General features: G+C 32.3%; 1 protein-coding gene across 2 annotated transcripts in view; it reads right to left on the bottom strand.

The window, feature by feature from the left end:
* Positions 1-616: 616 nt before the first annotated feature.
* LOC111000735 overlaps positions 617-27,734 on the bottom strand; it is a 49,482-nt gene continuing 22,364 nt past the window's right edge. Inside the window, exons 9-21 of one of the 2 annotated variants that reach the window (XM_022270292.2) lie at positions 27,142-27,293; positions 22,848-22,992; positions 19,717-19,847; positions 18,665-18,818; positions 16,078-16,172; positions 15,541-15,610; positions 14,590-14,703; positions 13,812-13,924; positions 10,156-10,339; positions 8,306-8,434; positions 7,062-7,444; positions 3,846-4,062; positions 617-1,431 (exon numbers count right to left, since the gene is read on the bottom strand). In XM_022270292.2, coding sequence (XP_022125984.2) covers positions 1,388-1,431; positions 3,846-4,062; positions 7,062-7,444; positions 8,306-8,434; positions 10,156-10,339; positions 13,812-13,924; positions 14,590-14,703; positions 15,541-15,610; positions 16,078-16,172; positions 18,665-18,818; positions 19,717-19,847; positions 22,848-22,992; positions 27,142-27,293 — 1,931 coding nt within the window. In that variant the 3' untranslated portion in view covers positions 617-1,387. Of the gene's footprint in view, positions 1,432-3,845; positions 4,063-7,061; positions 7,445-8,305; positions 8,435-10,155; positions 10,340-13,811; positions 13,925-14,589; positions 14,713-15,540; positions 15,611-16,077; positions 16,173-18,664; positions 18,819-19,716; positions 19,848-22,847; positions 22,993-27,141; positions 27,294-27,734 lie in introns of both variants that reach the window. The other variant, XM_022270291.2, reaches the window with a different exon arrangement.

A 27,734-nucleotide genomic window follows, 5' to 3' on the forward strand; every position in this document is an offset into this window, starting at 1 on the left:
GTTAAAGAGTAATAAAAATTAGCATTTTTATGCCCCACGACCCGATGGCCCGAAAATTAATCCCGATTTAAAAATGACATATCACAATGAATTTAACTCCGTGAAATTTTAATATGCAGTTTAGTATATATCACCTAAAATTACTTATTAATTAGAATGATATAAACATACTGTTATAATAAATACAAAATTTTGTTTTTTTTTTTTTCTAAAACTTGGTCAAATAAAAACTAATTTTGACACAAATACAAGCAGACTGTTCGTATTGGTATAGTTATACCAAATGTTTGATAAATCTACGTCTTTGTCGCTAACAACTAAGCTTGTCTTATCGAGTTGGTGTTATTACTAAATCGACAAGTTTCTTATACTGTACGGTTCTTCAGCGGAACTTGAACGGATAAACTTCGCTCACCTCTTGTGTCGGTGGTGAATTCGACAATTCATATTCCTTTTAAATTATGTTGAAAAAGTTGTTAACATTTACCTTCAATTAAATAAATTATAACTATTAATTAAATTATTATAATTTAATTAATTTCGATAATCAAATAAAAATACCTGGCAATCGAGAGGTCTGTAAATGAAACTCATAATTCAATTACTCTGTTTATTAATTAAAAATTACTTACAGCTATAAACAATTTATTTAAAATAACAGTATTACAGTCTTTGTTATTAATAAAACTATAATTAATACTTTACAATAAATACTCAATTCAATCTGCAATCATTAAATGTAACAATTAATATTTACAACCTTACGTAGACATAAATTCTATTCTCGACGAAAATATTACGATGGAAAAAGATTACAAAAATGCGTTCAACGCTTTGAAAAAAAAAAGCAAAAAAATCTATGGCGTGACAAGCTTTTAATACTAAATTCGTTGACACAAATAGTTCAAAAACAAATCTTATCCACTTGAAGACTATCTAAGTGTCAAATGCTCTCAAAATTCTTAATTTAAGCCGAGGGTAAAAAAATCATACGTCAAAGCGACAGTGACATACGTTCGCAAATGACAACTGTCAAAGCTGTTGCCTATTCCTAATTTAAATTGTCACGAGACTAATTTTGAGACCTGTCCAAACTTTCAACGTCTCACTTGCAGTACTTTATTATACAGGGACTATAAAGTTTTGTTATTTTTACGATATATCACAAATAAAATCTGGAGTACGTAAGTACAAGGAAAAGAAATCAGAATCTGTGAAGAGAAAACAATTATTTATTACTAATACAGTATATTTCCGAAATCTACTGTAATGGCGAATCTTTTATATTTAGAAACAGAAGCACTGTTCTCTTCATAATTGAAATGTCACGTCCTTCAAGGGAAAACTCGCGGTAACACAAAAATCACACAAAAACAATTCACTGGCTTCATCGCTGTGTATTGGACGCTTCGTTCGGGGCTTGTTGGCGTTCTGAAAAGAACAAGTACATGAATGCGCGAAAATAGTTAACTAGTTTTATGCATGTAGGTAACACAATGTACACTTATGAACGACAATAAAGAAAAAAAACGACGAGTTGCACTGCGGGTGTGCCGGCAGAAGTGAAAACTTGACTATTAACGTTGTGAACTTGAACTGGTTCTAAATGTAAATTTACAATTAATTCAATTTGTTTTATTTTGACGTTCATGAGTGTACATGTTTACCTATATGAATAATACTCCAGTCATTATATACATTTGGAAAAGAAAATTAACCGTGAAAGCCAAATTTTGGATATTACGTGGGGGATGGCTAGAAAAGCTTAAGTTCAAATTGTCGACCAAAATAACCGTGTGCAATTTCCGCCATCTTGAAAAAAAAATTGGCTTTCTCGGTTAATTTTCTTTTCTAAAACGATTTTTCCGACGTAATAACTATAAAGATATTTTTGAGTTTGAGTGCGTTTTTGATATTTTGGAGTGGTTAGGGAATAATTTTGCACGAATTGCTTTAAGTATCAGTATAAAAGTACTATCATTTATGTGGTTCAATACAAAATTTATTTATTGCGCTATTGTACATAAACATTTAAATTACATTAAATACGCCGCGCCAGTTGTCTACTCTCCATCCGTCTTACGAATTTTCAGATCAGGTCACGTGCCCTGACGCGAGTTAATTTTTTTTACCCATTCCAAAAAAACAAAGCCGGTAAAGAAGTTTTCACTTCTAAAATGCTTCTAATTTTACATTTACCAGTTCTCAAATTAAGGGCGTCGAACACACGATAAGAACTGCCAATAAACTATCCGCCTCTTTTACTTAGTTACACTGATGGAAGGTACTTTCACAGCTTTATGAAAAAACAAATTTATTATTCTAATTGACGATTGCTTGAAAATGAACTAATATTGTTAGGAAATTTGGAACTAAATAGGTACTGGATATTTTCATAGTCATATGTTATAACGTAATTTTGAATCTGTAAATAAAACATCACGCAGTTTTCAATTTCATAGCATGACGGTATAAAATGAATAGCAATTCGTTATAATAATTAAATTGGAGAATATTTAATGTATTCCAAAAGCATACATCTCTACTAATATCGTCAGATATCAACTTTCATTGCTCATCAGTTCTCTGAGTTCATCGCGAAATACGGAAGGATAAAAGCAAATATAAACACGTAATAAATACGCCACAAACTAATATTCAGTTAGGCGAATGAATATTGCGAGTGCTTGCGTCTTGTGTCTAATTTTAGAACACAGTACAACATTCAGTATTTCAGTATTGCGATAAACGTTACCGATATACAAAGACAATACATCGACAGCTGTACTCATAAAGTTTGCGTATGTTTGATGAGTGATTTATTTATTAACACTTCGTTGCATAAACTTTATACAATTTAAACTAAATGAAAAGCAACTCTCAGGCAACTCTCTTCCAGGCAACAAATTTATTGTTATTTTAATAGAAATAGATTTAGTATTGTATATTGCTTTCAAGAATTCGCTTATAGACGCATTGAATAATTAAGCATTACATATAATATAATTATAAACAGTGCAGTTAATATTCTGAGCATGGTGGTTCAATAAAATCGCGCGTCTTTCGTATTGTTACGACTGCTCAAGTATTCTGCAGGGCTGTCACATCTAAGTAGGTCAGAGGGTGAAAAATGCAAGTTGTACACGCTTTTATTCAACGACATATTATGCAGTTAGCAGCCCTGACATGTTATTATGAGAAATCTCGCAGTTTCTTTTATAACGCTTGCTTTTATTCGTGACTTCATCTGGTATGAATGAAAAATGACAATGGATTTATCACGCATAGAAAGTTTAAAAACTTTATAGCGTGTGTTAGCAATTTAAACTTATCTGTATTTGTACCGTTAAGTTATGAGCTTTATACACAAGTCTAATTCTAAAGCCATTAGCGTAGTTCAAGTAAAAACGAATAAGAATTTGAAATTAGAATCCTCGAATGTACTTAAAGTTATTCAAGATTCATTTTAAGTTCTGCATTTAGATTTAACTCTGCAATTTTCTCCCGTATTAGAATAAATTAAGGTTTTTTGGAATTTTTCTTACTTTCATTTACCTTGGCATGTTTTATTCTCGTTTATAATAAGAAACCACAATTTGCCTGCAGTCTCCTGACGTAGTCGATGATATAGATACATAAATTAACTTACATACATACAAAAACATTGCTACCACCGTATAAGCTGGAGTCCTGGAATCCAATTCTTGGCTATACATATTGATTTGGGTTGGTAGGAATAAGGCGCAGAAAGAAACAAAAGAACAAGTAGGTTCCTTTTGTTCCATTAAAACATCTAACACAAATTTGTATGCCCAAGTCTCGTTGGGATTAAAACTTATTCTTACCATTCCCATTGATTGGCTGAGCTTCATTCATTTGTGTATTATTGAATCTTGCTGTATTATTTTCGGGGTTTAGCTGTAGCGACGGTGAGTATCGTTGATAGTTCGACACCTCCAGTCGGCATGGATCCAGTTCTGGCATTTTGACCAATTTAAGGGGGTTCCGCTTGATGCTGCTGTATATTGAATTCGGCTGGGGCGTCAGTTGGTGTGGTGGGAGCTACGAAAATAAATATATCTTTAGCTGTTGAGAATATTTAGTCTGTATTATTCTATTTTCTTGTGCACAGACTACAGATTATAATGAAGTCTATGCCCAAAATGATGTAAATAGAACTTATGAAATTATATGTAAGCGTTTTGTTATGTAAGTGATGGCAGATGTTTATTTTACGGTATGTTTGACGTGGTTTATTACTCTTTACTTTTTTAGGCTTGTTGATAGTTACTTACAATTACTGAAATATTCATTGGAGCTTGATTTTTTCTCAATATCACTAATACTAATTCTAAAAATCGTAATTATACGTCAAATATTAAATTAATTCCCATCGAAAACACAATATAACAACTTTTAAATTTAAACGAATTAGCGCTTGTTTTACTATTACAACAAGTATACGAAGTGATAATTCGCTTGAATATTTATTATTCAACTTTCCATGTATAAACTTGGAAATTCAAACTAAAATACTTTTGAAACTAGATAAACCTAGTTATAAAGTTTGTGAGTTGTGCAATATGAATATCTAATGTCTTTTAACCTTATTTTTACAACCACGGTTGTGCGCGGAGATAGCGGGAGTATGTTTTGCTAATTTCTGTGATATTCATGCGTTATAAAAATAAAACCTTCTTTGATTGTAATTCTTTTTCATGTTAGATACAATTTCATTTAGGTCCGCGTAAAGAGGTTTTACTCTGTATGTTTTACGCTTTAGCTACTGCTAAATCTGTAGCACTACAACCTTTTTGAAGGTAGGTGATGTGTTCTGTGCCCGATATACACACCGTAGATTTTTTTTTATAGGCTCATCTGATGTTAAGTGATACCGCCGCCCATGGACACTCACAATGCCAGAGGGCTCGCGAGTGGCGGCCTTTTAAGAATTGGTACGCTATTTTCTTTAAGGACCCTAAGTCGAATTGGTTCGGAAATACTTCAGTGGGCAGCTGGTTCCACAAAGTGAGAATTTAGGTCTAATATCATACTCATTATACTTTAATAAATTTTGCAAAACTTTTCGATTTATCACAGACCATAATCCAATTTCATAGTAGCTTTATTATAATTAATACTCACTGTAACCGATTTTGTATTGATATATTGTTTTTTTATAAAACACACGGCCTTGCACCCCGACGAAAAGGGTTGTAAACGCGTCATTTTTAATAAACGGCGAATTAATCAAATTTTATTTTTTTGGGTTGGTTAACAGCCTGTATACTGCAGACGCAAACATGTAGCCTGGGACTATATAAGATATTTTTCTTACAGTACCCGCGGGCGTACGTAGAACTTCATTTTATGAAGATATTAAAGACACAAGGCACCGTGTACCAACTGTTGTAAACAAAGATTCTTTACTGTTATTGTTATGTTTAGGTTCCCTAAAGTAGTGATTACATCAATTTAGTTTAAAAATTCCTATAATAAATAAAAATTTCCCGCGTAAAACTCTATAATGTCATTAATTAAGCACTGACCAACGCAAATGTCATTATAAATCACATTAAAAATATTGACGTTTAAATTAAAAGTTTGTAGTTTGAAATGGTGGGTTAAATAATAGGCTAGTCGAGAAACAGAAGCTGTTAGAATTATAGTTTCCGGACGCTACTGGTCTAACCGGATATTATAGTTATAGAATTTCACGGTGGAGACGCCACGTTTATTTAAGTGGAGTATGAATATTCAAACATAATTACTCACTCTATTTGCCTATATACTGACGGTCTAAAGTCTGTATTAATATGATATGAACGTAAGCGATCTCTTACGATTAAGATATATTAATAACAGTAGTTTGTGTTGATTCCCAGTTTGAAATTCGAACTAATTTCGAAATAGCAATTAACTCTGCTTCCGAATCGTTATTAAACACGTAAGTTTGGGGTAAAATTCAGAAACTAGCCTCTGTGTAAACTAAGAACCCCGTATCACAATATTTAATACATTTTTGACATACGGCAGTCGGATTTGAATGTCATCTTAAGTGATCGAAATACCAATACTCTGATTTTTAATTCCGTAGAATTCTGACAGCTCTAATTTTTGACATGTCAGAGAGGGCAAACCTTTTCGGCCGGGCGCATTTTTCAATACGAATCTGAACATCTGAGTCTAAACATACATCTTATTTGTTAGTGAATGTATCCATTTTATTAAGTGCGGTGCTCCACACAGCGAGCGATAATTACGTCACTTTTCATCACAAACAGTAAAAAACGCACAACTAAACATAATATATTTTTATCAGTGATGCCAACTATAGTAAATAAAGTAATTGAACTAACGTTTATTCGATATATTGTTCGTGATATTTAAACATTTGTTATATTTTGTCACTTGAGTAAACATCTATATTTACCTTTTAGGTAAAACAAAGTATACATTTCATTTTTCAATACTGAGTCAATTTTTACCCTTTTCCGGTGTTTTTTCAGTAGCAACACTTATAAAATGTTAAAATTCTACGGATATAAATTAAGAGTATAAGCCAGCTATTTCAGCGTAACGAAAAAGTTCAAGTTCGATCTTTGACATGCGGCAAATCGTTATATGGAATTGGAACCGGACAAAAATAGCGAGCTTTTTGTTATATTTTTAATATAATAAAAGTTATACAAACTGTATTTGCATATACTTTGTTATTGATGTAACATAAATGCATTGGATACCAGTTATTAAATATATTGGATGGTATGGGTATCAAATTTACACGTATCGTTGAACGCATTTTCTAAGATAAATTATTTAAAAAAAAAATAACATTCCAGTGGTGCTAAAACCCTAAATGTGTCATGGCTGCACAAGTTTCTTTGATCATTTTTATCTCATAGACAAGCAGGTGCTAAGTCTTCTGTCCTTGAGTTTGAGTTTGACATATGACCTCTTGATATTTGCGTCCACCGTTCGCAGGCGCACATTGACAGTTTACTCCATTAGCACAGCCCTAATTTAAAATAAATAAATGTTAGATCAAATTTTCAACTCACCAAATTACTTGTGTCCATGGGCAAAGCGTTCTTATACCTCAGCCAGTCTTCATACACCTTATCATGCGGCAACCGATACTCTGTGGGCAAATAACTCAACTCCAACGGTTCTAGACTCAAACTCGGTGTATTTGCATCAATATTGTAAGGATGCACATGATATTGCATAGGCCGAACTACATATTGGTCGCAAATAGGCCGGTCACAGCAATGCCCGTGAGAAAGTAAAGGTTGCGCGGTCTCTGTCACGGCGATGTTCTTCGTTTCTATTGGTATTATGTCTGGGTTTGTGTCTGAATGTTTCTCGTCTTTCGCCTCTGATTTCTCTTCGAGGAGATCTTTGGTTGATTCGTCGCGACCTTTCGCCTTTTCTGGTTTTTCTCCTAAGAAATTAATTACAACATTAAGAAAAAAATGTGGTATTACTAGCTACTTAAATATATTTAACCAAACACGAACTTCTACGCGCGTAAAGCCTTCTATTGCGTCTTAGTAATTATAGAAATGTAACTTTCATAGTTTAGTTATGGCGTTTAGATTTATGTGAATTCTCTGTTCATAAAAAATCAAATCTGTAATTACTAAAGCAGGTCACATTCTCTGTCCTACAAAATGGAAATGACTGAACTTCAATATTCTGGGAAACGCATCCCATGGGGCTGCATTACCATTTTTATCAAGTTTACAAGGTTTATCGGAAAACCGTTAAAGCATATTATACAACATTTTTGATCAATAAGCGAATCTTAGAGATATAAAAAAAAGGCTTTTTGTGTCCTCCAAAATAAGTGAACTACGAACCGGTGAATTTCTTTAATATTTTTTTATAGAACAGTGGGCAAAGTGCTGTTAAGTTACCGCCTAACACAGCGTAATACCGCCGCCATCTCAATGCCAGAGGGCAAAACTGCCTTGAAAACGCTCAGTTGTTGAAATGATTCGAACCGCTCTTCGTTGAATACGTTTACATGAATATAAAATTACAACGAAAATATTAATATTATTTTTTAATAATCAATTTTAGTCATCAGTATTTTTGGACTCATGATAACTGATGTTTTGTCCTAGTGACTTGAATATTATAAATGCTTCTAAATTAGTATGGCATTCATTTGTTAAAATAAATGTTTTGAAATCGAAAAATCGTAGTATCGTCGCGCTTGACGGTGATTGGCCGACGCTTTTAACCAATCAGAATTCAAGCAACGTTTTCGTACGCTCTAACTAATAGAACTGGAACTTACCTCGTCTCGGCTGACAGTGTTTGTAGCACAATGCAAACGTTGCTAATGTACCGACACAAATAAGTACACTCACAGCACAAAGTACCGACACAAGCACCGCTGATAGTTGTACACTGACTGACGAAATACCTGTAAATATCTTATATTATACAATGCACTTAAATGAGGATGGTAATATAACATACATATAGCATATGGGTAGCTGATGTCAAGTGATTGGTATCTTGCCCCCGCCAGTCGCGAATGGTAAATGATTACACAATTCTCTATTCATACAAAATAAGTTGATATAACTTAAGCAATTATCAATTGAAGTGTGAGGGCAATTTATCAGAAAAAGACGTTTATGTTTTAAAAAACAAAATATTCCTCAGAATTCTAAGTAGGTCATCAGCCTCCAGTGCTTGACACACGCCATCGACTTTTTGTTTCTAAGACATGTCGGTTTCCTCACGATCTCTTTTCAATGTTAAATGCACACATAGAATGAAAGCCCTTTGGTGTGCAGCTGGCGATCGAACGTTCGACCTGAGGCCAAGACTAGTCTTTTGTCGACTTTTGTCAATTATCGTTGAAATAATAACCTCCTTCTTTTTTTAAAGCAGTTAAAAACGCATTGATTTAAGGGTTAATAATGTCATCTTATATTATACATATACCGCAAGACCGCAAACTGAGAAAAATTCAGAGGTACTAGAGAAGGAACAAGTTAATACCCATAACAAACCCCGATGGTAAATGTCATAAAAGTGGTTGAAGTGAGAGAGTGTATAATGTTCGTAGTAAGTGGAGAATTGTGGTCCTGCCTATCTCGTCGGGAAAAACGCGTATATAAATAAATATTATATAAAGAACGTACCGTTCTTAGCAACATTAATGCCAGATTATCTGACGAATGATTTAATGTACGTGCTTTTCGTGTAAAATTAAGTGTTAAAAGGTAAATTGTAACAAAATATTTAGACAAACGTATACAATAGCTTTCCAAAATAAATACAAAGGATAATATAGATCACTGTTTACCCAAACCTCATTTCCGCATTGAAGAAATTACATTTGAATAAACATAAATTGGTTGGGCTAAGGGCAGGAAGCGATAAATTAGCCAAATGCCAGAATTGGATTAAAATAAAGTGTACCCTTCTTAAATATTAACTCGAATAAATGAAAGGGTTGGATAATATTTTAATAGAAAATTTTCCCACGAACAATACTTTACATAGAATCGTTAAAATTGTACATATTAAAATATGGATGGGAATTATTTTAACTTTTAGATTATTTTTTTGTATGATTTCGTAGCGCGAACAATACTTTCAACTACCTATGTCATTTCTATAGTACGGAGAGGAACGTGGTTGGGCTAGGCATGCCAGCCCCTTACAAGGTTTACCACTGAACCTTCATAATTCAAGACATTTTCATTAAGACAAAATAATACTTCATTATGTACTATGAATAAAAAACAATAGGCAATTTTGCCTATTTAGAGAACTGTAAGAAAAATTAGAAAAAAAATATTTCTAACTTACCAAAATCAACGGGAAAATTTTAATACGGCGTTGCTAGTTAATTCTTTCATAGATCGAGAGTTTGAGGTATTGATTGGATAGTGAACGCAACATAATAATGTCAACAAATGTTTTAAACACAAACCTTGAGTAGCTCCTTGCGTGTGCGCATTTTGAACTATCGCATCATTACCCATAATTGTAATGGGTAGCTATTTCATTAAATTGACAGACAAATTAATTTAACACACGAAAAATGTCTTGTCCTAATAAACTAACATGAAACCCAAAGCTGTACAAAAAATTTCAAACTAATTAAATTAATTTATCATTACTAACCCGTATGCCGCTGCGGATGTTCCAGTAACCCAACAGTGACTGAATGGGGTTCGCTGTGTCCCACTCTGTTATACGCGTAAACCGACACGCGAACAGATTGTGCCCCAGACACGTTGCAGACCCTCCATTGTGCTGCCATGCCTGTCCTGTTCGTTATTAGCGCTCCATTTTCAACGATGAATACCTGTATAATTGGGTCAATCAACTTTTATTTGTCCTGTAAGTACTATGTTTTGTCCCTGACCAATAATCGCAGTTCTAAAGAAAATTAAGTGGTTTTTTGGCATATGTCGCATTTATCTTATTATTAAGCAAACATACGAGTAAATTTTTTTAAATAAATCACTATTAAACTGGAATTTTAATGGTTGTCCAGGTGACAAAATATCTGGATGTAGCGTTTTTTTATTTGTCCCCCAGTAGCTATTTACAATGAAACATTACTTTATACAAAAAAATATTATATGGCAATTAATTACGCTTGTACATAATTATTCATTACAATGTTCACTAAGATGCTAGCATATAGACTTTTGTTTGTTTCATAATTTTACCGAATTTTTTGCATGTTCGTTTTGGTCCCTATTATATTTTATTATTCCGACTTCCACCGGACAACGGTAAAAAAGTTCCGAAACCGAAACATAAATGGAGTGATCAGTGCCTTGACAATAAGTCAGTCGATTTGGTGACAACACTCATCCAACCGCCATTTTGATTTCATCATTGCCGCGGTGTCAGTCGGTCGCGCGCGTTTTGAAAAAGTGCGTGGCTTTTTTGTGTGTCTACCGGACAACCAGCACAAAAACGTCAGTATTTGATATATCATAGTAAATAAAAGTGAAATATATTCTATTTTATCTATATTTTTCACTGTGCGTAAGACCTAATTCAAAATATCATTATTTATTATCAGAAAGCGCAAAGACTGATAAATGTCACTCGGACAACCAGTCACTTGGACAACCAAAACCGTTGTCCGTGGTACATTTTGGTTGCCCATAGGACAATTAATTATAGAATGAGCATAGAGCAATACTTTTCCTTTCAATAATTAGTCCTACTACTAGCAGTAGGCCTCTGACATGATTGTGTAACGACTGCCATTTAATTAATTATAGCAACCGGGACCAACCGCTCAACATGGCCTCCGAAGCACGGAAGCATCTTTGTGATGAACAATCAGGTGGTTTAGCTTGCTATGTCCTAACCTGGGCACAATCTTGTGAATGAAAGTGATAAATTGACAAATATTAACTTTACGTGTTCTTTTCCCTATAATGGGTTTGACGGAAAAATAAATTTACTATTTTATTTAAATAAATCGTTCTGCTCTATGTGAATTCTTAAAATATAAATAATTATCTAAAGAAAAAATGTTAAAATATAAAAAAAATTCAAATAAAATTAAAAAAATAAAATTTATCATTGATGTACACTTAAAAGTTGATTGACCCAATTATTAGACTACGTAATTCAAAATTATAAGGCCGACTTAGTACTACCGAGCTTTCAGCGCGTGGATAGTCTTTTAATATCGGGTGAGATTTTATAAATATGTTTAATGCCAGATTAACATGTGAGATACGGAAGGTTAACATTTGAGGAAAAAAATATAAATATCAATCTTAGGCTAAAAGTAATGGTTGAAGAGGTCTTTGAGTGAGAAAGGGAGATCGAGAAAAAATACATGCTGTTGTTTGATGTATTCGTTTAGTAGTTACATATTGGAAGTAGAGATATAGAGATAGAAATTCTGTCGCATAACGTTTTGTGCAGTGAACGCAGATTTTTAATTTATTTATATTATTATTAGCACGAATACAGTTTGTAAACAGTGTGAATATAGATATAGAAATACTGGTACATGATCATCTATTGGGACTTTTTTTACTTTAATAATTATTAATTTAGACAGAACTCTTACTTCTGACATGCGTACTTTGAACGCACACATATTTTTAAATAAAGGACCATCTTGTGTACACGCTGCAAAATATTTTATAGGATACACATTATTAATTATACTATGTTAAGTATATTATAAGACCATAGATAACCAAACATTGCAGAAAGAAACGTCTCATTTCGTCAATATTCGTTAAAATAGTACTTTGCGCTTTGTTCATAGTTTAGATGGTTTAGATACTTCATTAGTTCACCAGCTAATGGCATAAGAGTCTAAGAATAAAAAATATGTTTTTTGATATACAAGATTATCATTCTACAGGGACAATATTATTAGGCTTGGCCCAGAGGCCGCCTGTGACACTCAATCTTGAGGTCGTAGGTTAATTTCCCGGCTTCAATATATTTTTTTTGTATTTGCCCATTTTCGAGCGAACGGTGCGACCCGCTTGACTTAATCCAAAATGTTAAAGGCGTGTACGAAGCACAGGAGACTAATCAACAGCCTGTTAGTTTGCCAAACGATCATAAAACAGATACAGAAATATTAGGCGTAGACTTAAACGGTTGTAGCGCCACTGGTTTAAAGTATAAATACTATATCAAGATAAAAAAAAAATAAGTACGTCTTTCGTGATGTCAAAGTAAGATATAAATGTCTAACAAATTAACCTTTACATAAATTACAATTTAGGATGCGATATTTTAAAGTTATAGCCATAATGTCTAATTTTTGTAACCTGTCTCAGCGGGGGCGCTTAATAAATTTATGAGTGAACTCACCGCAGATTACTGGTAAGGTTGACGATATATATACTAATCTTATATCTTAATATTTGTGTTTTTGACTATATATATTTTCACTCAAAAAGTATCCCGACTGACTAAAACAACCGATTTCAAAAATTCTTTCAGCATAAGAAAGCTGCATCTTTGACTTATGCTATACTACATTAAAGGCATTTTGACATTTTTTCCAGGAAACTTTAATTCGGATGAATAAAAAAAATTTTAGAGATAAATTAAAATTATCTCTAAAATGTGTCTGTTTCAATGTTTCATTTATCACTTTTTTAGTCAAGTTTCAACCATTGTATTCTCCGCCACATTATAATTAATCAACTACGAAATTCAACTTTTGTTTAAGTCACGCTTTTTGAGGAAACGTAGTATATTTAATAAGTATATATATATATATATATATCAAAATTGCGGGAGATAGTTACGGTTATTTATAATTTAATTCAGAAAAAAGACTATTTTTTTGTTGTGTTTTTCCTTTCTTTTCTGTTGTCTTTGTCATGCGCTTTGCAATATGTGTACAGTTGGAGTTTTTAGTATTTAAGAAAAAAAGTATTTTATGTTATAAATTACAAATATGACATTGAACCATTCTCATAAATATCAAGATTTAACCTACTAAATTGTATATAAAGAGTCTTGTATATAATAAGAACGAGGTCGCTACGTTCGTCTGTATCAGGTCTTGACGCTAAACGTTCAAAACATTTGGCAAATCTGACATATGTTTTATTATTATAAATGTATATTTCATCATAAATAGACAATTAAAAATAACTTCGCTACCTGAAATCAATTATACTTAAATCTAGTTTCAAGAGCTGTCAAACCATTTTGTTCATTGTCAAAGTTTGACTGACATATTTGATAACGCTCAAGACAAGATTATGATTTGAGATAGGAATTAGAATATATCAGAATAAGTAAGAGATGAAAAATAATCGGACCTGTAACATGAACTCTTGCGCAAGTCCGCCATCATATCCTGGGTTACAGTCGATCAAGAAGCACTCATGTGTGACATTGCTAATGTCACAACTCTGCACTGCCGATGGTCTGTCTAGGAGGAAAATTGCTTTCTATTTATTTTATTACAGCAAAAACCAAACTTATACATAATACCATCAACTACTAACAAAATATATCATATAAAACATAGTTACAATCAAAACACTTTATGTCAAGTACATATATAGAAAGTGTAATCTTATTTTTAAAGTTTTTTGTTTTATTTAAGCGATTTAACATTAGACAAAATAATTTAAATAATAAAATGTTTAAAGGAAACACTTTTTTAACGTATTGAAGCTTTGTATTATTATAAACGTATAATAATAGTCTTATAATAATAACTTATAGAAATAGAGGACACCGTGAGTAATTTCTGCAAAAACCCTACATCTTTTAGTCGATATATCAACTCCGGGGAAATAAATACAGAAAATATAACTTTTTCTACAGCTGTGACCTGTGTGTCAGCTATGAGCTGTGTGTGTGTGTGTGTGTTCAGTCACTGTGACCACGCACGCTGTAATGCACGCGAAACGTCGGTAAAAATTTAAAACTATGTAAAATACTTATAAGTTTGTATTAAAACATAGCTTCAATCCGAAAAAAGTATTTACGTTACATCTGTAAAAGTTATGTTAATAAAAGACAATACTAAAATAAAATGTTATTTTTTTAAAATTCAATGTATCAAAATCAAAAATAAACTACACTGACCGGCAGGTAAAATGTGGAACATACAGGGCTCAGCCTGACGTCCAACCGAGTTAGTTCCGGTGCACTGGACCCATCCATACTCAGATGAACTGTTCACCCTATAGTCATATGCATCTGTGGACACTAAAATTATTAACGTTCGAAATTTAAAATTTAAACGATGCGTGTCAAACATAAAGAAACAAGAAAACAAAGAAAGAAGTTTTTTTAATAGACAAGAAGGTTCGTGACAAAGAGGTGCCTGTGTCAGGCATACAGTCGTTGATTTTTAGATCTAAGCATACCAATTTCACTCAAATGTTTTTCTTTACGAGCGAAACCGAACAATCGTTAATAGATAGAACGAAAAGGCATAGTACGTGAGTGCACGGCCTCAGGGTTAAGAGGCGTAAGCACAATATTACATACACGTAAAACTGATAACTCCATTTTTGGTAAGAGGATAGAATGATTATGAAAGTTGGCGTATTTTGAGAGAATTCACACGTTCGTTTAATCAAATCGTTTTAGCGTTTTAATTAACTTTTATTGAAATAGTTTCTATTTTATAGAAATAACATCGACTAAAAACTTTTAACGGATTAAATGGGATTTTAGTGTAAGTAATGGATTCGCAATATTCAATTTACGTAGGTATGTATTTAGTATACGTATTTATTTCGACAGGTTTTATTAAATTGATACGATATTATAAATTGTAAATTACGTAAATGTCATTTTTAGAATATTCGAGAATTATAACCCCAAAATACAGCAAAACAAGCGTGTTAAAATTTGAAATGAACAATGAATGGACACATTAAAATGCACTTTACTTAAAATAATGCGTTAGTTTTACAATGTAAGAATAATAATTAAAATAAATTTAAAAATGTTGGTCCGTGGAAAATATGCATATTTTACATTTATTTATACAGTTGTGAAAATCAATATTTTTTTTTTAATACTCACTTCCATTGCTACTTGTGAGTTCCCGCTCAGTGTATGTTGAACTATTGAACCACCACCTAAATGACGATGGCTAGAAGAAAACATTTCTATTACATCGTATTAAGCATAAATTGAATAAAACAAATTTTCATACGGATTAGGCAACAGGAAATAGTATTTTTAAGAACAATGCGGATAAAAGTGAACTCTGATCAGATAACTTTAGTCTCGCAAATTAGCGCAAGATATGACCACAGGGAATATGCAAACATCAACTTCCAGTCTTAGCAAACAAACAAATCTAATTAATTCCACCCGGGACTAGAACCCATGCAAATATGGTTATAAAAAAAAATTAAAAGCAAAGCAAATTATTTTAAAGCACTTTAAGGAGAAAGACAGATCTTTATCACAAAAGATTCAGTCGTCATTCAAGGCGACGTGCTAATAAAAATATAAACGTTTAATATGACAAGTTTAATACAAGAATTGAGACATAAAAAGTCGGATTTATCGGTATTTTATAGAAATAGTCCTAAGTTTGAAAAAACGTCTTACCATAGGATTAGCGTCAACGTCACATTTTATGGACATAGTCTCTCCTCGGGCGGCCCGCAGCGCCACGCCGTCCTTTTTTGTGCACACGGGAGTGACTATACAAATAATATTAAAATTAACGCTTTTTTTTTTTGTTTATTGAGGGGTTTGCAGTAGGGTTGCAATTTCTTGCACCTAACACGTTTCACAATTCGCCACCAATTAAAATTAACGCTAAATATAGCTTATGACAGCAAAACTTTAGTAAAGACTTGAGCGATCTATGTGTACTGCTGTTTTTAACACAGATCGCTCTTATTTCTGAACGTCGACTATTTTTTTTACTTATAGAGGTTCGCTGCGTACTAAGTCTGTATTCTGAAGCTTGCAAACAGCTCACCGGATAGCAAGTGATTCATGGACACTCTCATTGCCAGAAGGCTCCCAAGTTGCCATCTTCTGAATTGGTATGCTCTTTTTTTGAAAAGTCAAATTGGTTTAAAAATAATTCAATGCGCAGATGGTTCAACATAATAGTGGTGCTCGCCAAAAACTGTTTTAAGAGTTATGAAACGTAAAAAAACGGGGAGAGATCGCGCTACTTTTCCAAACTTGCGAATGTATACAAAACAAACATATTTCTTACATGTTATGTACTAAATAACAATAATTCACATAAAATCGTTTTAAAATTCATTGTTTTTTAAACCAAGAAGCGATCAAGATTATATCAAGTCGATTTTCATGAAATAGCCACCATTAAATCGGCTTAATTTATACTGAAGTTGCCAGCACAAAATGCGTAATATTTGAAATAGCAACACTAAGAACGAAACTTGTCGCTAATGGACGTCTGCAATATGAAGTGTGGAAATAGGGCACAAGTTTATATAGGATGTTGTCGAACTGAACTAATTTGTGGAATAGTTTTAGAATTAATTACTTCTAATATAATTAATATCCTATTAAATTTTTAAAATTACTAACACTATTAACATACACCAACGCGTTAACGATATAAATGTATTCATACTGTTTTAGATGTTTTAAATTGAATATCCAAAATTATTGAACCGATTTGAAAAAAATATTTTATCATTAGAGTCTTACATTATCTGTGATGAACTTTTTGAAATTATGTATATACTAGCGGATCCGACAGACGTTGTCCTGTCTACACGTCTTTAATTTCAAAATTTCAATTTTTAATAAGCCATTTTGATGAAAATTATTATTCAAATGTTATGACAATATCTAACGATCCAGCACATGGTCACACAGGATATAACATAATGATAACAAAACTTTTTTTAAATTTCGGGACAGACTAAAATTAAAATTCGAATATTATTTAAAATTAGACACTGCGATGGTAGCGCCGCGCCGTCTGTCGGATCCAATGTAAAACATTCCAAAATCAATTGAAAAAATAAAAAAATTGAAAATTAATTAAAAAAACATTGTCCAGCGGACAAAATTATGAATATAAACCATTCCCAGATCCCCTTGAACACACACAAAAAATTTCGTCTAAATCGGTCCAGTCGTTTAGGAGGAGTTCAGTCACATACACACGCACACAAGAAATATATATATTAAGATAGAAATTTTTAAAAGTTACAGATCAGTATGTAAACTTCAATAATGTAACAAAATACCAAAAAAAGAAGAACAAGGTGATGTAATACAGTATTGTAAAAAAATGAATATTTGCAAAAAGTTGATGATACCATATATCGAAATCTTTTGAATACTATTTGTTCATACTACGGAATTAAAGGTATAATCTCAACACTGATAATACACACAATATGTGTGTTTGTGTGTCGTTTAACATTAAATAAATGACAAAATTCTTAATTCCTGCTACATGTGTTATATTTGCATACTAACGGACTAGTAGCACATGCTTCAATTAGTTAATGACGATTAATCTTATACAAAATGCCAAACGAGAATAACACCGTCTCTAACTTTAGGTTTATTTTCGTTTGGTGTAAGGATACTCTTTTCAATGCACAGGAACCAGGCATAAACGTAATATTTTCAGCATTTTACCACACTTAATATTCTAGTCGCGGCGAGCGCCATGAAAGCTTTTACCAGCGCGGTGTGGATTAGTGATCTCATAAATTAAGTTCACGCGTGAACTTGGAAGTTTGATTCACCTAACTTTGATTAAGAGGCGGTTTAGCGTAAAATCTTATAAATTTCATTAGGAATTCTTCAATATTTAATTAAAAGCCAAAGCCTTTAATTTTTGTGTTAGACATACATTTATTACGTATATAATTTTTCTTTGACTGTCAAAGGACGGATCGCTTCGAGTGTCTATAGTAGAAATAGATTTGTTGACCAATCACAATCGAACGAAAGCTTTCTTCGTTTCGTCTGCGCTCTTTTATACAGTATTTATCTTTTAACAAATAATAAATATTTTTTTGATGTAATTTCCAGCTGGGGCGAATTCGTTTTTGCTTTATTATTTTAATACATATGATAATAAATGTTGTTCGTCCAAATCCATCCGCCATGATTCTTTTAATCGAGTCATACTTCCAATAACTTAAAAAGTATATTTAAATTTTAAACAACTGATTAAACTTACATTTAACATCGAGATGTAACGGATCACTACTGCCCTCTCCAAGCGAATTCCGTGCAACACACACATATGCTCCGGCTCGCTGTCTCGAAACACCCTGTAGCACCAAGCTCTGACGAGATACGAGCACCCCACCACTGCCTTTTACAATCACCCCCTAGATTAAAAAAATAATTACCTAATATTAAAGCTGTGTTGCCACTGTGTTATTTCGTTGTTAAGTATATAATCCCTCTGGGTGAGTTTGATTAATAACTTTCTGATTGCCTTTACGAAACAACTTTTGTTTTAGCAAGAATCAAATGACTTAATCTTAACTGGAGTAGTCGGCATTACTTATATACTTAATGTTTGACAGGTGATATTACTTAAACCATTATTAAAATTATCAGTTAGTAATATTTGCGATATTTTACAAATAGCTTATTCGTAATATTACGACACATTAATTTTCATACAGTCAAGAGGGCAATCAAGACATCTAAATATATAAAACAAAGTCGTGTTAGTAGAAGTAGTAGTTAGTACACCACTTGTCACTCAAGATCGGCTGGACCGATGGTAGTTATATCTTTTTTCGTGGATTTATTTTCGCTCCGAATAGCAGAATAAGTAATAAAATATCGAATTAGTTGTACAAGTTGACTAACAATAAATTAATTAATTAATTTTACGAATGTTTGCAGTATATGGTACCTATTGACCATTTAAATCAAATTCGTGTCAGTTCAGTCAGTTTTCAGATTGAAGAGATGCGTAACCAGGCTTCGATTTTGATCGAAGACATATTGTGTTAGTAGTATTGCAATACGCCAATATTTAGAGAGAATTCTAATGTGTCAAACTGCCATTTTTCGTTCACAATGGCAAGCAATAAAACATTTCTGTATTTGCAAAAAAAATTAATGTTATTACCATAATGAAATCTTAAGTTAAGTTTAACCAAGTGAACACAATATTATTAGCCTGTTAGGCGGAGCGAAGTTAGCCGGGTCAGCTAGTGAAAATCTAAAGGTTCAAAGAAATTTTCATAACTGAAGGCATCCCATACTTACATTATATGTGAAATAAACGTGGTCATGATCCGGCCTCGCTCGCACGTCACAATCAAGGTACACATCTGACCCTTCCACTATATTGTCAGGATCTAAATTGGCACCCAACTTAAGTTTCGGTATGGGTACATCTACGGACAAAAACTTCGATTAGCAACAACATGTTTTATTTTTTATTCAGAACTGGACCGATGTTTGGTCAGAATTGGGTGTTATGATCTGGCCTATTGGAGGGCACGCCTGTTAAATCGCCGCTTAAATGAACCCATATTATATATTAAACCATATTATTATACTATCTAGGGAAGATGGAAGGGGGCAGGGAGTTCCATTTCTTTCCTGATTCATAAGATTTAACGAACCAAATTTATTTTAAAAGAGTACCGAGAGTTTTTTACGCCACCTTTTTTTCTCGGCCTGATGTCTCGAAAATAATAATGTATTTATAGTGGATTGCTTTGCCCTTTGTGTACGGGACTTGATGAAAATAAAATGATAACAGAATAAATCACATCAACTGGTATTTTTTTTAAACATTTCACTGAGGTTCAGAATATACATCCTTATTTAGCATTCAAATGTTTAAAGAATTTTCAAAATCTGTCCAGTACTTTAAGAGCAAATTCGTTACAAACATGCTTTCATACAAATCTTTCCTCTATATAATATTAGTATAGGTATACTGTCTTCACCTGGGAGGAATTAAATGTCATTAAAGTGAAACGTTTAAATGACCTTAATTCAGTTTCTGTAAACTGTAAACTGAAAAGAACTTAATAAAATGGCGCTTTACACGTCGACGTTGTGTGACGTCACATTTATTTCAATTATACCTTATAATTGAACTAAATGTACATCTAAATGTATTCATTTTGGTTCAAAAAAAGGTCAAGATCGTATCTTTAAATAACAAGTCTAATGTTATATGCAATTTAATTAAATTTGGTTATATTTAATATTATATTAATTTATATCTTCGATTGTCAACTCTTAAAACACATTACAGGCCTGACTGTAAGCGGATATATCGTTCCATACCCGCAAACTAACATTAATTGCTATTTACTAGTACGATGAGGGAAACCTTGTCTTACAAATCTAAAAATCGATAACGTGTTAGGCCTTGCCGGCATTTAAAAAAAGTATAAATGCCAGAAATTCGATGAAGAACTTGTATTTCAATCGATTTGTAATTTAAATTGTATTAATAATTGTCGTTTACTAGTTATGCAAAATCTTATTTTATTTTTCTATCATAGCTTCACATGAAGCTGTGGCAAAGGAGAAATTAAATGAGGTTTTATATGGTACTTACGACTTAATAAATAAGAATAAAAGTCAGTCCTTACCAGTGTTTATAGGTAACCTTTTGTTCCTTTTTCGATATTTTTGTTGAAACGTTAAGTAAATATTTTTAATAGAATACAAAAAAATCAAGCTGTTAATAGCAATAAAACCAAAAGTTTCTTTTACATACATATGTAGTAGTTAAATATAAATAACATCTAAGATTCTGTCATTATCACATCGTTACTTACTTCATTCAAATGCTACCAAAGAGTTCTCTCTGTAAAGCCTTTGTGAACTGTCAGACAAAGACATGTGTGACACAAACGCCTGTATTCTGTAGAATTTCGCTCAAATCACTTAAGTTTCGTCGGGAAATCGAAATTCTGGCACAGACTATATAATTGTTATTAAATTAATAGAAAACATTTACCGATATTATAGTTCTTGATTCAGATTTCTCTTACGTGATTATTACTATTTATATATATCGGCTTTTAGTTAGACCTTCTATAGACCCAAAGTCTTTTCTTAATCTGTATCTGCTAGATATTTGTGTCGAAATTTTCAAAAAATATTTATAAACTTGTTTTGTATGAATTTTATCTCAGATATCTCCTTGAAAGAATTTTTAATCTAGTCTCAACTCATTTTAAGGTACTATAAAAACAAAAGCATCACTTACAGTGCAAGAGGAATTTAATTAAATCAAAATCAGGTCAACTGTTTTAAGATGAGCGCTTCTTAGTTGAGAACAGAAATAATTAGACATAGTAAGCAATTCTTTGGCAATTTTCTAAGAATCTTCTAAGAATTTTCTATGATTTGTGTCAAATTGAAAAATATTTAATTTGTTGTTATATATGATATGTATATATCAGGTAGAGTATATATTATTGATATCTATATAGGTTTATATAAGCCGAGCGAGCAGCAGCGTTCAATATTTATTGAATTAAATATATTGGAAATTTAGTATGCAAAAAATTATATACGGTTTGGCTTACAAATATACTTAAATTCCTCTTTATAATATTAGTGTAGATTAAAGTAAAATCGAACCAATAATTTGACAGCGTCTTCGTGATTAAACTTATTCAATCAATGTAAAATCTAAAATATACATAGAAAATTATATTTTTACGAACATTTTTATGACTAATTAGCTGTACAGTATCGTATTTCAATAGAAATTTTGATACCACAAGACGTTTGAAGGTCAATATTCCAATTAAAATCCAATTGAGGAAATACACAAATTGGCTCTATAAAGACGCGTTTGAAGTGTTACTGAATTTCAAGAATTTTCATTGTTCTTTTTTAATGTTATTTGTTCTTATATGTTTTCTTTTTCAGTCTAAATTACACAAAAATACTGGTGCTACAAACTTGTGCCTTTAGTATCTGTGTATGATTTGTGATCTTTTGATTTTGCTTATAGGCAGCCGTTTTTATGTGACCCAGGTCTCCTTTTTGAGCTGAATACGCGATGTTAAATGTACATGCATACTATGCACAGAACTCTTGCCTATACTGATAAGCTATTTATGTAAATTAAATAATTATAACAGTATGTTATCGTCGTCGGCACCTATTCTAGAAGCCACACATGTTTTGTTGGTGAACTAGGCAATTTCCAATCTACTCATAGCAATAAACTGTTTTTTTTTCGTTTGTAAGATGTACTTTTCCCTGTTCCATTATAAACGCCATGAGTCTTGTATGAGCATGGATATATCCTAGCAAATATAAAAACAGAAATGAATTAAAATAATTTTGAATCACTAAAAATTTATTTAAAGGTTTATAATGTTGGATGACGTTGACTAATGATGCTGACTTACGTTGTATCTCCATCTTCCATCCATCTTCACGAACGGAATGCTTCAGGTTCTGCTGAACAGATCTGCATGAGATTATTCGTCCCGAATCTTCGACTGTCGGTATTATGCTCAAGATACTACTTGTCACGTTGCCATCGGGTGATATCTAGAAGAGAACTCGCATTAGGATATAGGGTTACAGGACTATGTGTTTGAATACACTTTGGTTACTTAAAAATATATAAATGTAAGAAAATGTTAAATGTCAATGTAAGGAAATGTTGTTAATGAAAAAAATATATAAATGTAAGGAAATGTTGAATTGACTGTTGATTTGGATAACCATTAAAATTTCTTATATTACTTTTAAGAATCATTATTTAATTTATTTATTATATAATAGTTTCTTTCTTTCATATTCATCATAATTCGTTAGAATTAATTCACATTTCTTAACGAATATAAGTCATTGGACTTATCAGAGGAAATGCTTCGATTGGGGGTCGAGACACCATCTAGACTTGGGACAGAGCATTCAGGTAACGGAAGACAGTTCTGATTGAATATTCAGTAGAGCGTTGTGGAAATGAGACGTTTGACTGTGTTTCGTCGAAGAAGTTTCATATCCAACATGTGTTCTTTGTAACCATGCATTTTTTTATTAGAATCTGACATATGATAGCTTTGTCATGGACTGAACGCAATCAAAAGCAAAGCAAATATAATCCTTGTTTCCCAACTAGCTTCAAAATAAAACAGAATATGGATTTAAAAACGTTTCGATCACAATATCTGACAATTCATGAATTTAGCTTCTACATCGAAAAATCGCTAGTATAAATGAATTCCTCAGAGGTTTCATTAAAAATGCGATTGATGCGCAGAGTGTACACGGGCGATCAATCTTGTGTGTCCAGTTACTTTGAGATTAAGATTAAATACACGTTATTCTAGGGTAAGCTTTTACTTTAATTTTTCTTTCTTCTAGAATACAGTTTTAAAATAATGAAACGTAGCGCCTCATTTTTATTCGCCAACAGTATGTCTAGACCAATCACAATTAAGCGACGTGATCTATCGTTTTTGTGTATTTTATTCAAATATACGCAATTTGATAGCTACTTAATATGTTCATAGAAACGGTCTCGGTTCTTGAACGGAAATATCTATGGTTTTGAAGTCTGCGTTAGTCAGAGTGGAACTAGATAATTATTTATTTGCACACAATTTTATATTATATATTATTTATAGTTACAGATGAGCAGTGTTGGCTTAGTGGCTTCAGCGTGCGACTCTCATACCTGAGGTGGTAGGTTCAATCCCGGGCATTTAACATTTGCTCGAACGGTGAAGGAAAACATCGTGAGGAAACCGACATGTCTTAGACCCAAAAAAGTCGACGACGTGTGTCAGGCACAGGAGGCTGATCACCTACTTGCCTTTAAGATTTAAAAATAATCATGAAATAGATTAAGAAATCTGAGGCCAAGACCTAAAGAGGTTGTAGCGGCACTGATTTTTTTTAGCTTTATAATATCTATAAATATAAAATAAGTATACAATTAAAGTAAACATATATTATAAGTATATGGGCGCCAGTGTTCTTTCCGCAGACTCTAGCATTGAAATTAAGCTCAAAAGTACGATTAATTGTATGGCGAGGATATTTTAAATAATTATTTCAAGTTTCAGGGCAAACGACAAATTATAAGCTAGCTCCAATTATAAATATAATGAAACCCAATGAGACTTCGGAGCTTTTAATACTGGGTTACAAATGAGTGTTTAATTAATATTATTTTAATCAAAGGAATATTGTATTACACATACAGTATATATAAATATTTTTTTTTATATACATAGAAGAATTTGTAACCAGTTCACATATTTTAAGAAGTGAATGATAATCGTAAAACTGATTGATTGAAATGATTGATTGAATAATTGCACACCCTCATACCTAATAGACTTCTTCAAATAATTTGTACGCGGCTTCGGCAAGATAAGGAAACTCGCTCGACGAGTATTTTGTGTAGTTGTGAATAATATGAGCCGTTTGTTTCAAATTTATACATAGCTCATAGCTAATAGTTAATTAAAAGTTTGAGAGGTCAAATGTATTTTAATAAGCCTTTAATTTATTTTTGATTATTAACTCGAAATAATATTATTAATAAGTATTCAAATAAAACCTGATTTTTATTGCAAACTTTAATCAGCGAATCGCTTAATTAGTATTTTTTGATTCATTATCATAAATAATAATATTAATTTGGGTTTTTCCAAATATCCAATAAGATCGTGATCGTGATGCAAATGTATGTATATAATTTTAAATACATATATAATAAATATCAATAATATCGAAGATTATATTATTAAGATAACTGAAGGTTACTGCCATGTTAAAGAATTGGGTGTGTTTTTTTAACCTCTAAAAACAAGCATATATTGGCTGGGTCTTTAACGCTCGAGAAGTTAAATATAATTCAACAATAAAATATATTTAGCACATGATGACTATTTTTCAAGTCGGTAAGGATATATTATAGAAACTAGCAACCCCACGAACTTTTTCTCTCCCTCATACGATTTTATTTAGCCTCCCTCTTTAGTACATAAAATCATGGAATGTTTTGCTATGCTACTGCAGAAACTCTTCGGTTTTTCGGAATAAAAACTTTTCGGTTTTTCTGTGAATTTTTCTCTGCATAAACCTCAGAGTTCAAGTCATAAGTTTTTATTAAACAAACAAAGATAGCGGTTGATCGTAGAGGGGCGAGGATTTTATGTATTTTGTATGCTTTATCATAAAAAATAAAAACAAAAAGGAATTCTAAAAAATAAAAAAATTTAGGGGGCAAACGGACAGGAGGCACACCTGATGTTAAGTGATACCGCCGCCCATGGACACTCTCGATGCTGGAGGGCTCGTGCCTTTATGAGTGCGTTGCCGGCCTTACAAATTTTAAATTTTCTTTTTACAAACATGATGACACGAGAATTTTATACATTAGATAATTTCTATATAAGAACGTTAGTATATACAAATACTATACAGAGAAAGTCACGTAACATATTAATAGCATCTATTTAAAAGTGTACAACATACAAAACAGCCACACATTAATCTTAGCTGAAATTTCCAGCACTTTCCACGTTTTCATCGTCTCAAAGTGGCATAGAAAAACTGCCCTTTTTCTCAACTCTTAATAGTAATTTAGAGCTTAGCGAAGAAAATAATCTAGATTTCAGTGGTAAAATCTAGGTCAAGTCTGCTTAGAGTGAGGCCAGTTCAAAAATAGCTTTTATAGTATTATACAATGAAAATGCATAATTCTGTAGAGCAAATTTAGTTTACGATATTCAAATTTTTATTAAGGTCCGCAATAAAAGATGTGTATGTTTTATAGCGGGATTGTTTTGTGACTTTTTACTATGCCCCGTTAATTTTTGTTACTGTCACACATAACATTTTATTGAAGTTAAAAAAATATTTATTTAAAATACAAGAACAATTCTTGAACAATACTAAAATTATTTATGCTGCACATAGTTATTTTTTTTATAGAACAGGGGGCTAAAGGGCAGGAGGCCCACCTGATGTTAAGTGATACCGCCGCCCATGAACACTCGATGCTAGAGGGCTCGCAAGTGCGTTGTTGCCTTTTAAGAATTTGTACGCTCTTTTCTTGAAGGACCCTAAGTCGAATTGGTTCGGAAATACTTCAGTTAGCAGCTGGTTCCACAATGTGGTGGTGCGCGGCAAAAACTGCCTTGAAAAAGGCGCAGTTTTTATATAGCCCATATAGGCAAACGAGCCTATGGGGTTATAGTTGAAATGATTATCAGGCTTCTCTGGATAGTTGACTAAATGAATCATTTATTAAATTTAATTATCAGCAGATATGAGCAGTTTTGGCCTAGTGGCTTCAGTGTGCGACTCTCATACCTGAGGTCGTAGGTTCGATCCCCGGCTGTGCACCGATTGACTTTGTGCGTATTAACAATAGCTCAACCGGTAAACGGTGAAATCGACATGATTTGGACCCAAAAAGTTGACGGCGTGAAGACGACGATCAAATATTAGATTGAAAAATGATCATGAAACAGATTCAGAAATCTGAGGCCCAGACTGAAAGTGGTTGAAGCGCCACTGATTTATTTTTACCACAACACAAAACAATAAATGTTTTATTTGTATATCTAACTCAACGAGGCGTTCTATTATTGTTGAATACTTTGTAATAGTAGAAATTTTTGTATTTTTGCATGTAAATAGAATATATTTTTATAAATAGATAAAAAAAATTACCTTTTCCCGTATTGTATGGAGTCTAGTTGCTCCCTTCCACCATGATATTGTAGGATGCGGACGAGCTCCGACCGCTTGACATATTATTTCCACCGCTCTTCCCGCTACCAACGGTCTTGCACCACCAATTATTCGCACCCATAGAGGATATACTGCCAAAAAAAATTATATCAGAGAACCAGAAGCATTTTATTATGACATGTAAAATCTTTATATTTTTGTACGGTACCTGAATTTAATACACAGTATATAACAAATAAATATACAAAGAATCTTAAATCATAAAAATCGTCTATTGCTGTAGAATGATAATCAGCTATGTCCAATCAAACGAATTTTTTTTTTCATTTCGTCAATCTTCGTTAAAATTTTATTATGTGCTTTTCACCATAGTTTTCGATTAAAAAGGACATCTTTATTAATAACTTAAATAAGTCCTTACTTCATTAGATTATTCCAGTTAAATGACATGAGTGTAAGAAGATATGATTATCATTCTACAGTGACACAATCCTTTGCTGATAACCGCAATGGTATTATATATACTTATGTACATAAATTTACTACACCATAATATGTTATGTTTAATCGTA

This window comes from Pieris rapae, chromosome 9, assembly GCF_905147795.1.
Source record: "Pieris rapae chromosome 9, ilPieRapa1.1, whole genome shotgun sequence".
NCBI lineage: Eukaryota > Metazoa > Arthropoda > Insecta > Lepidoptera > Pieridae > Pieris > Pieris rapae.